The 11,170-nt window shown below is 45.3% G+C and overlaps 1 protein-coding gene and 1 long non-coding RNA gene across 2 annotated transcripts; one reads left to right on the top strand and one right to left on the bottom strand.

Moving 5' to 3' along the window:
- Positions 1-331: 331 nt before the first annotated feature.
- On the bottom strand, positions 332-1,239 carry LOC142021820 (uncharacterized). The gene is made up of 2 exons (XR_012647784.1): positions 1,001-1,239; positions 332-635 (listed from the first exon to the last, which is right to left on the bottom strand). It is a non-coding gene; the product is annotated as an uncharacterized LOC142021820 (long non-coding RNA).
- Positions 1,240-1,423: 184 nt separating this feature from the next.
- Positions 1,424-4,319, top strand: SOCS1 (suppressor of cytokine signaling 1). The gene is made up of 2 exons (XM_075010768.1): positions 1,424-1,534; positions 3,351-4,319. Exon 2 carries the CDS (start codon positions 3,426-3,428, stop codon positions 4,047-4,049), a length of 624 nt encoding a protein of 207 aa, XP_074866869.1. The 5' UTR covers positions 1,424-1,534; positions 3,351-3,425; the 3' UTR covers positions 4,050-4,319.
- The last annotated feature ends 6,851 nt before the right edge of the window (positions 4,320-11,170 follow it).

The raw sequence follows: 11,170 nt of genomic DNA, 5'->3' as shown, positions 1-11,170 counted from the left end.
CACCACTGAATTCTTTGCAAACCATGCCACCATCATCATGTTAGTCATGCCTATGATGGGGATGGACTTTGAAAAGAATACTTACACTGAAGAATAATTAGAAAAACACGTGACTTAAATGGATTCCAGACTGGGCTGTTCTCAGTCCAGAAAGCACTTATCTCCAGTCAAATGGAAAGCATACTTTTCTGTGGTCCAGAAAAATCACAGCTACCATTAATGGGGGAAAAAAAAATCTCACTCCAGCTCCCAACCCAACGCAACAGCCACCTCTGTCATTCATCACATACATTCCAAAACATGTGCACTCTGCAGGCATGAAAGATCACTGTTTATATGCTCATCAAGTAAATGCTTTATTTTGTGACAGATGTTCTGTAGTTTTCATACCTCCCAAAGATGTTAAAACACTGCTTTACGTGCTAAACTTAACTCTAATCTTCAGCACAGAGGGACTGGTACGATTTCTACCTCCATTGCACAGGTCCACAAAACAAATGGAGAAGCCGCCAGTTGCGGCCTGCAGAAAGAGCAGTCAAATGTTTGTTTTCTCTTTGCTTTCATGAAATCTCACCCCAGACTGACTCCGCTCCAGGATGGGAGTTGGCAGGTGAGCTGATGTTTTTCACGTCAGACTGGAAATTAAAAAAAAAAAAAGACCCTTACAATTTGGACAGGTAGTTACTAACTTAAAACAGTTGCTGCTCGGGGCGCTCCAGTCCTGCTGGGCCTCCCCAGGGAACAAAAACACTCTGGCCCAGTTTGAGGCACACAGCTAAGGCAAGATTTCAAAGCAGGTTCCCTCTGGCTCCCTTTATTACCCTCGGGTGCCTGGCCCTGGGAGCTGCCATTGGAGACGTGACGATTAATAATGATGAATTAGAGCGGCTAGTCACCAGCTAGCCTGGAGAGGCCCTGCTGCCCCCGCACGACAGGTCCCACCGCAGCTGCCGGGGGCCGCGAGCTACACCTCGCCGCGCCTCCGCTCCCTGCCCATTACCTCGCCTTCCTCTCGGCCCCGCGGCCGCGGCGCCTGACCAGCCGGCCTGCCCTCGCGGGGCTCCCCGCGCGCCGAGGAGCCCAACACCCCTCCCGCCGCCGCCGCTGCCGCTTCTCGCCGCGCGGCGGATGCCGACGGGGGAGGGGCGGGAGGCGGAGCCAGGCCTTTCCCTGGAAGCGGCTTGTGACACCACCGGCGCTCCGCCCACCCCCCTGGCGCAGCCCCAGTGTTCCTGTGAAGCGAAGAGCCGGTTCCTGGGAAGCGAAAGCAGCAACCGTCCTCCCCTCCCCCCCCACCCCGTCAGCCGGAGACACATGGAAAACGAAAGCCCATAGGACCACCTGCTTTCTGAGAATCACTGAGGGGCGGAGTTGCCGGCTAGGGCGGCCATAAAAGGCGCGGCGCGAGCGGCGGCCGCCTAGTGCAAGCAGCAGCACTGGCGGAGCATGGTGGCGCCGCTCCCGCGGGCGGTCCTACGAGAGCACTGGGGGCGCGCGAGGGCGGCGCTGATCCCCGCGGCTACGGGCAGGGCAGGTAAGGGAGTTGTGCTGTGCGCGCCCCAGCGGGACCAGCCTGAGCGCGGGTCCCTCCCCACGTCTCCCAGTGAGGCGAGTGCGCTCCGGACCCCGCGCAAGAGCCCCCCGCCTGCGCACCGCGCAGATCGGCTGCAGCAGAGCGCTGCAGATCGGCGACCTCTGGCTCTGCCAGGCCCGTCGTCCTAGTGCCCGTACATCGCTGCCTCCAGCCAGGCCCTCGCCCGCTCGCTGAAACTCGCGAAGTGTCTCTCCTGCGCCGCCCGGGCGGAGCGCCGCAGCCACCTGGCCCAGCCTTACCTGGGCCGGGAGGGGGACATTAGGCTACGGACTGTGGTTCTCGTGGGAAAACTTGCGCCGGGACTCTGTACTGAGGCAAGGACAGCCTTTGTTGCCACGCTTGCCGACCGTGAGGCGCATGTACTCCCCGCCGGGGAGAATGTTTTGCTGCTCCCAGACGTGACTGGCTCACTCGAGAGACGCGTATTGATTCAGAGTAGAGCCGTTCCCCTGCAGCGTGTCTTGTCTCTGGCACTGACTAGTGATCCTTAGCCGAGAGTTGGAAAAGCTGACACCAGTGTCTCAGGGTCAAGAGAACCTAGCTGTCCTTCGCTTGTCTTAAGTTACCTGCTAATGGCTGGCTTCATTACTGCTATTTCCCTCAGTAAATGAAACAACTCCACTGTCTGGCTGTCACAGAGACAGGAATCCAGTTAATTGCTGTCGGTATCTTGTTGTGTACATGTGAGACAGCTGTGGGGATTCGTTTCTGAGAATACCTTGCACTTTCTCGACAATCTGCCAGTGCAGATCTATAACTGACAGTAGGGATAAATCCTAAAATCTATGCATGCCAGTAAGGTCAAGGCAGCCAGCAGAGATGTATCGAACCATGCTGTCGAGATAGACGTTGGAGGGCAAATTAATTGCTGGTACATTGATGCTTATTTCAAAGGAATTACACAAGGGATGAATTTGGCCCTTGGTGCTGAAAGATCTGTCAATAGGAAGCAATTTAGATTGGGTAAGTTAAAGTGCATGCAATACAAAAAGAGACAGGCAGAGGAATAACTCTTTAAGGGTTCTTAGAGGCTGCTTTGTGTAGGCTCAGTGAGGTGGTACCCCTGTGATCCAGGGGCAACAAAGCGTGGAAAACAGACTTTTTTATGGCAGGTTCACCAGCTTATTGAAGAAAGGAAAGCAGGTTTAGGATTATGTGTAACTTGGCAGTGATACAAGCTGCACTACTGTTCACATTTGAATTACACAATGCCATTTCTACTAATTCCATCCACTTTCTGTGGACTTATACCCAGCTGCGGAGTTTAAATTTCCGTTAGCCACTTTCTCTTTTTCACAGAATGCAACAAACCATGCAGTCTGATCTCAGATGTCTGTCTGGGAGAGGGGAGTGAGCAAATCAGTGGCTCTATTTTCAGTGGTTTTTATGCAAGTTTAAGAAAGTGATGGAGAACACTATTTGCAGAAAATACACTTTAAATGACTTCTATCAGTCAACTCAATCCATTGCAGTTTTCCTACTGTTAGTCATAGAAATGCATTATTTGTAACTGTTTCCCTGGCTGTATACTTCTGAGCTTCACATGCTCCAAGAGCAATGGATAGCTAACCTGGCCAGAAAGGAATGTTTAATTGGTTGTTTCCTGGGTGTAAATCAACAGGATAAATGCTCCCTAATAAAAGAAAGCTGAGGGATGTGAATGGATGACTGTCACTTAATTTGCATAGGCCGAGGGCCCCTTTCTCCCTCTTCCTTCTCTGATGGTCTAATATTTAGTTCTCTTTTGGAATTTCAGAATAGCCGCTGGAGAGCTGCACCGCCCTGGCCACGGACGCTATGGAAGACCACATCCGCTGGTCTAGTCTGTAGGATGGTAGCGCACAGTAAGGTGGCAGCAGATAATGCAGTTGCAGCAGACGCAAGATGTCGACTTGACCCTCCAGCACAGGATCGCTCTCAGCCTAGAGGTTACCATGGCCCGGCTCGGTCCAACACTGTGCAGACACAGAGTGACACACACTTCCGAACCTTCCGCTCACAGGCGGATTTCAGTAGCATCACTCGAGCAAGCGCCCTGCTGGATGCATGTGGCTTCTACTGGGGCCCACTGACAGTCAGTGCTGCGCATGAGAAGCTGAAATCTGAGCCTGAGGGCACCTTCCTTCTCAGGGACAGTAGACAAAAAAATTGCTTCTTTGCCATCAGTGTTAAGACTGCTACAGGACCCACCAGCATCCGAATAAACTTCCAGGCTGGGCGTTTCAGCTTGGATGGCAGTAAGGAGAGTTTTGACTGTCTCTTTAAGCTACTGGAACATTATATAAGCTCCCCTAGGAAGGTGCTGGTCACCCCACTACGCAAAGTCCGTTTACGGCCATTGCAGGAGCTCTGCCGGAAAAGCATCGTGGCAACGTTTGGGAGAGAGAATTTAAACCACATCCCTCTCAATCCAGTTTTAAAGGACTACCTGAAATCTTTCCCATTTCAAATATAAGTACAGCATTAACTCTGTGTGTGTGTGTGTGAGAGAAGTGTGAAGATCTCTGCAGTTTTTTAATCTGAGTGACCAAATTTATTTTTGTAGCAATTTACTGTATTTTGGAATGGAACCTGAACACTTGACTTCTTATGTTTACACAAACTGTTTGCACAAACCCAGGGTTTTTAAACGCTGGCATTATTTTTCTGCTGGGCAGAATATTCTATTTTATAATATTTTTAATGAAAATCATGTAATAAACTTTATTGTGAAAGTTTTTAAAAAGGTAGCATCTCTGGTATTGTTGGTTTTCTGGGTTTACAGGAGCTGACAATTGACCAGGTTCCTAGCTGGGCTAAATCATGATAATCCAAGCTAGTCAAAAAGCGTAACTGATTTACCCCAGCTGAGGAGATGGTCCAATAACTTGTCTACTAGCAGCACACAAAGACAAAGTTGCTACCTGGGCCAAGGAGCATCTAATCTAAAACAAAAATGAGAGAATACACTGTCTGGGTCTCTGTTGGATTCTTCCCAGCTCCACTGTACTCTACAGGAGTGGTGGAATTTTGACCCCCTTGCTAAGAGAAACCCACGGAGTATGTTTTGAGGCCTCATTTCACAAAAGGAGTGAGGTTTTTGGAGGATTTAGTAGATCTTTAATTTGCCATTCACAGATAGTATTTAGAGAGCTAGAAATAGTTGATCCATCTGTGTTCAAAGGTTTGATGCTGTCCAGGCTTAATTTTAGTACTGAGAAGGAAAGGGCAAGGGAGCTGAAGAAATACAAGCTAGTTCAAAGAGCAAATATTCTTGAAACTGCCCCCACAGTATGCATGGGTGTATTCTGCATGATTTGTGAAGGAGTGCTTCTAGGATATCCCTTGTCTGGGGTAATTTTCTGTCTTTGGTTAGTCTAACTTTGTGGAAATTTTTGTATAAAAGTCCAAGACTGTAAGCAAGAAGCTGCTGTCTTAAAGAACCAAACCACATGAACATTAGTGAAGAAAATCAAGCAGTACAGAAATGACACTTCACAGAGGGTATGAGTACACTCCGACAGCTGAGGGGGTGGTGGGTTTTTTAAATCTATAGAAAAATTTGCCAATGTGGTCAGATTCGGAGACTCACTATGAAGTGGTTTGAGGATCACTGGTAATCCATGGAGATCAGCCCTAGATCAGAATGGGCTGGATTTACATTCAAAGGCACCTCAGAGGTGAGTTGCCATTGTATGTCATGGCTGGACTCCACTGGAGATAAATACTGCGGTGATCAATCCATTGGCCATCAATTTGTCTGCTTACATGATAAATCTATCTTGACTGCACTCCTGTCAATGCTGGGATTCTATCAGGATTAGAGGACGAGTCTGTTGATGGGAGAGCAGACACTCCAATGACCTTACTGCTTGCAAGACAAAGGGGTAAGTGCATGGACTTCAGCTGTGCCAATATTGGTACAGCTGAAATCACATAGATTACACTGACAGCAGGGGTTACTGTAGACAAGGCCTCAGTGAAACTTGGGTACCTGGTACCTGTAGGTTCTTTTGAACATCCCAGCTTCTCTTTCAAGTTGATAATTGCATTAGTAACTTCTGGAATGCTGCATAGACAATCTGTCTAGCTCCCACAAGGCTATTATGCACGTGTTGCCTGGCCTCCCATTCAGAGCCTGTTAAGTCCATGACAGTCTCTTCTTCAAGAAGTAACAGAGAGATAGCTGTTTGTCTGTACTCCTGCACTTTACTGCTTTTTGTTCTTTAAATCCATCCACATGCTATTTCCCTAGCCTAGGGCTTTCCCAAATGCTTGTATGCATTCTTGAGAATTATGAAACGTTTGTTTACATAACAGAATGCACCAGATAATTTGAAAGGTAGCACAGAGCTATTCATATCAATGTGTTAGATCATTAACAGTGTACAGACACAAAGTCCTTAAAGGGTTTAGAGACTGAAACCTCTTACAGTACTGTAATTTACCTTTTTAGGAGTTACTGCTAACTGACTGTGGGGTGTATTTTATATTTAATACTATTTTAGCTTCAAGATAATACCCCAAAAAATTAAGGATGTGAAAGTGCCAAAGCACAAGCTTAGAAAAAAGTCAAATACACAAATTTAACAGTATAGCTTGATTCCCTTAACACTGCCACAGCTGCTGTGCTAAAGCTGTTTTCTTGGATTTATAATCCTCCATCGCATCTGTGTATATGCTTGCATTCCTCTTTCAAAAGAGGTATTCAAATGAAGTATACATTTGCATATTTGGCACCTATTTGCATATTATTTCAAAAGAGCTTCTTTCCAAAGAAGAAAGCCAGTGTAGAAACTGTTCTTTCGAACGTAAACCCATCTTCAAAAGAATCCTTCTCCCCTTTATTTAATGGGGAAATAAATGAAAGGAAGGATGATTCTTTCGCAGATGGGTTTACTTTAAAAGAGCAGTATCTACACTGGCGTCCTTCTTTTGAAAGAAGCTTTTTTGAAATAATATGCAAATACCTCATTTGCATGCCTCTTGAAAGACGCAAGTGTGGATGCGCCTCTAGGTGGTTTCTACACATGCTAATAAATGCACTGAAATATGCTAATAAGGCACAGATGCAAATTCCCCACACCTCATTAGCATAAGGTCACGTGATTTGGAGTCTGGAAGACGTTCTTCCGGACTCCAAAACACCGTTTAGAAGCACAGCCCCCAGGGGGTCTTCCGGAAGGAAGTCCTTCTTCCAGAGGCCCTTGCTTCCTGAAAAGTTTTGGGAAGAAGGGGCCTCTGGAAGGAGGACTTCCTTCCGGAAGACCCCCTGGGGGCTGTGCTTCTAAATGGCATTTTGGAGTCTGGAAGAGCATCTTTTGGACTCCAAATCATGTGACCTTATGCTAATGAGCTACAGGGAATTTGCATCTGTGCCTCATTAGCATATTTCAGGCCATTTATTAGCATGTCGTTTTTGAAGAAAGTGGCATGTGTAGAAACGGCCCTAGTGTCTCCTTCTCTAGCGGAGTTCCCACAACGAGGGGAGAGAGGGGTATTGACACACACCAAGTCTATTTAATTCTGAAATTGGAAGCAGTTACCAAAAGCAGGCTTCTTACATCAGCTGTGAAAAACTTGTAAATTGCAAAAGTACTGATTGGCTTGTAAGGTAGCAGAAAATAACGGATAAAGGTAGCGTGCTTGCAGAGGAGATGGGCTAGGTAGCAAAAAGTCTTTGGAAGACAAAGGCTGCCAAGCAGGTTGGTAGCCAGCTGATTTTGTAGTATCTTAACCCATCAGAACTCAAATATGTGACACTTGCCTAACACCAGATAAAAAAGAAGCTGATGGTGTAGTGGAGGCACTGGGGGTGGGGGGATGGTTCTTGAATTCTGACTCAGTTCTTCTAATGTTGGTTTGCTGAAGTACAAAGAGTACGCTAATAATTATGGGGTCTAAACTCACCTTCCTTGTGGTGATGGTGATGCAAATTTAGGCTTTCTTTCTCTGTGGCCTCTTTCTGAAACAAACTGTTTTCTTCATTTTAAAATTAGTTTAAGAGCTAAATTCCTGCTAAACTAATCAGCTGGGTGGCATGTAAATTCCTGCTGAGCAGCAGCATAAGCTTCCAGGGAACATAGCTTGGCACCATTTTTAACCCTGGGTTTCATCATGAAATGGGATGTCTCCCAATATAAAGCAGAGGAGCAAATGGTCCCCCTCTCTTAGAGCTGACTTTGGGCCACTCCACAGCACCACCTGAATTCCCATAGTAGCATGCACCTCCAACTTCCAGCATGCCTTCTCAGCTGGGGGTGCGAAGGTGTCTCAAAAGAGCTTACTAGCATTTGTGTCAGTTTACATGTCTGCTCACTGCAGGAGCAGTGAAAAGATCCAGATTCCAGCCCAAAGTTTTTTGTTGTTGTTTTGTTTTTTGTCCTGTCAGTTGCAAAATCCCTTGTTTTATGATCTTGATGGGGTTTTATACGTAGTGGTTTATGAATGCCAATATTTTCTGCAGACAGCAGTGGAACTACCACATATACACACAAACATTTCAAATCTTACAAACAAATACAGCTCAGTACATTACAAGCACTTACCCCCATGCCTCAGTGGGTTTGGCTCCAATATTCCCTCCCCACACACCACAGCTGTGGATGTAAAGTGGAGACAACAGTTAATTTGGTAAAATGCTAGAGAGGAATTTGAACAGTGCTCCCCAAATCTGCCAAGGTTGCCTTGTTTGGGGAGGATTGTAACATTTATCATGAGTACGGACAAATGGTCTTAGAATAGCATTAGAAAAAATGTTTTAATGCTTACGGGAATGTCTGTGGTCCCCCTGTGATGCTAAGCATAGGCAAAAAACAAAGGTTTTGGGGTGGAATGTTCATGTCTCTGTTGTTAAGAGCCAAGTGCCTGGAATTGTCTAATTCTACTCAGTCCTATGATATTAATTGAATAATTGAGCTGATATATAAGGTTTCAGCACCTTTTTTCAAAACAAAAACAGCCCTTTTTTTCTTGTAACAGCAGCCTGATTTCCATAGCTTGCTGCTGTAGAAATGTTACATTAGTCAGCCCTATTTGTTAACTACACAGCTGCTCAGAGAACGCAGTTAACTGAGTCAGAATGGTAGGCAGAGGCTTAATATAAGAATCCTGAGTGATAAACATAGCTTCATGATCAGGTGAGGCTGTGATCTCACTAATTCTGTTATGTTAGAAGTCATTTACAAGAAGTGGGGCTGCAGCTGCAATCAGCTGTTCTATTTTCAACAGCCAGGCCAAAAAAGTTTACCCTAGAGCAATCTAATATTGTACATAGTCATCAATACTATTCACCCAGCCTGTACTTAATGCTCCATTCAACAATTTATTGACTTCCTGAACATTCTCTTTTAGGCTACATCTACGCTATGAGATACATATGAATTTATTAATATTGATTTTGTAACACTGGATTTTATAAATTCAAATTTGACCATCCTCACAAAGTCAACTTATTGCAGCCACACTCAATTGGCAAACATCAACTGTTGCAGCTCTATACTGTGGGAACCTATCCCACAGTTCCCTCATCCCTATAGCATTCTGGGTATGTTTGCTGGTATTTGACATCATCTTCCCACACTGCATTGCCCTCCTATGGTAAGCAAACATCCATTTTTCCAGTCAGAAAGAAGGAAAAGTAAGACATTAGCAAAGATGACAAAGTTGACAGAAATCTCTTTCTTCTGCAACTGAATTGTCAAGGATTTTATAAAAATCAGCAAGTGCATGTCTTCTCAGCTGGCTGTGCACTGACTGTCCTCCCCTTCCCTTGATTGCATCTGATCAACACAGGGACAATGAAAAACTTGAAGAGAGAATTGCTAACAAAGCTTTTGAAAAAAGAGAGTTGCTGAAGGGAAGGTATTTGGCTTCCCAGTCCACTATCCAGCTTCTGTGCGCAGTCTGTGTTCTCAGCTGGCCACCCACTGACCGTCCCTGCTCCCTTGATTGCCTCTGACCCCTGAAAATAATAAAGGGACAATGAAAAACATGAATAAAGAGTAGATGGTAAAGTCTGTGAAAAAAGAGAGTTGCTGAGGGGAGGGCATAACATAGTTTCTGTGCACAGTCTGTATTCACAACTGGCCCTCCACCCACTCTTTTCTGCGTGAAGGGTGCAAGGTTAGAAGAAAGAGGACAGAAAAGCTTAGGAAGAAAGTTTTTTGTCTTCCCTCTTAACTACACAGAAATTCAGTAGACCTGGATTTCACCTGTGTTAGCAACCTAAGCAGGATTAAGTCCTATTAACTTTCTACCATTATTTTAGTATCAGTTACAGGCATATTTTTCACAGATACCTTTATTGCACTGTCACATAGATGGCTTCAGTCATCATCACACTATCTATCACAAAATAGCAGAATGACTATACTCTGAGGCTGTGTCTACACTAGCCCTGGATATGCAGTACCTCATTAGCATAATGGCAGCCACACGTGATTCGAAAGTGCTGCTTTTGAAACGCGCTCTGCCCATGTAGATGGGGTCCTTTCGAAAGGCGCCCCCAGATGTCAGAAGCCCCACCTTCCTAAAACCAAATAGGAAGAAGAGACTTTTGAAGTTCGGGGGGTCCTTTCAAAAGGCCCCCATCTACATTATGTGCCCCATTAGCATCTTCCCAATTTGCTCGTTACCATGCCCCTTCAGAAAGGAAGAGGCTAGTGTAAATATAGCCTGAGTTTCTGCGAATCACTGTTGCCCTCTCTACATTTATTGCTCCCAGTTGGAAAGGCTTACATTAAAAAGCGTCCAGATACATTTCTTTTGTTCCCTGCTACTAAGTGAATTGATGTACTTATGAAGTGGGCTAATTTGGTGCTGAATTAAATCTCTTGGCTAATGAACTATTATGGAAGTGTATGTATGCTCCCCTTCCCCAACACGTTTATAGATGCAAAGTTCTGAATAAGCACTTTTTAAAAAACAGGAACATTCTTTGCCTCATTATTGTGGTTAACAGCATTATTCTGTGTGCTTCCAAGCAGAAGTGCCTTGTACACTCACGTGTGTACTAAGCCTTTATAGTTCTCTTTTACAGGAATATTAACTTCACGCCTTTCTGCTTCACACTAACATTTATTCTTTTTAGTAGTTGTTAGGAGAAAGGGTCATTTGGCTAATCATCATAGTATCCTTGACTACTGTTTATTCTGATTTACACAGACTTGTAGTTGTCTGGGTTGAACAAAAAGGGCCAGACTGTGCTTGTCTTTTCCATTAGTGTAAATCCTAAGACTCCATTGCCTTCAGTGGAGTTTACATGAAATGTACACAAGTGTAACCCTTCTGCTGGAAGCAGCCAGCAGCCACCGGGTTCAATATCTAGGGGTTCCTTTTCATCCGTCTCAAACAGAACCAGCTCAAGGTCCCACCTAGTAGCCTGGGAAATTCACACACCCCTGAGAACCTCAGAGTCTGAGTGTAGAAAGAAACTTTTAATGAAACAGAAAGAGAAGCCACATGGCATTAGCTTGGGGAAAATAGTGCACCCAGGCTGTGGCCACACTTGGCCAAAATTTTGAAAGAGCTATGCTAATGGCCAAATTGGTGAATACTAATGAGGCGCTGAAATGAATATTCAGTGCCTCATTAGGA

The sequence above is a fragment of the Carettochelys insculpta genome, chromosome 16 (genome assembly GCF_033958435.1).
Source record: "Carettochelys insculpta isolate YL-2023 chromosome 16, ASM3395843v1, whole genome shotgun sequence".
Lineage (NCBI taxonomy): Eukaryota > Metazoa > Chordata > Testudines > Carettochelyidae > Carettochelys > Carettochelys insculpta.
The sequence above is the reverse complement of the archived record's forward strand: the minus strand, read 5'-3'. Positions and strand labels throughout refer to the sequence as shown.

Coding starts and splice junctions, on each gene's coding strand:
- SOCS1 (XM_075010768.1), top strand. CDS start 3,426: ATGGTAGCGCACAGTAAGGTGGCAGCAGATAATGCAGTTGCAGCAGAC.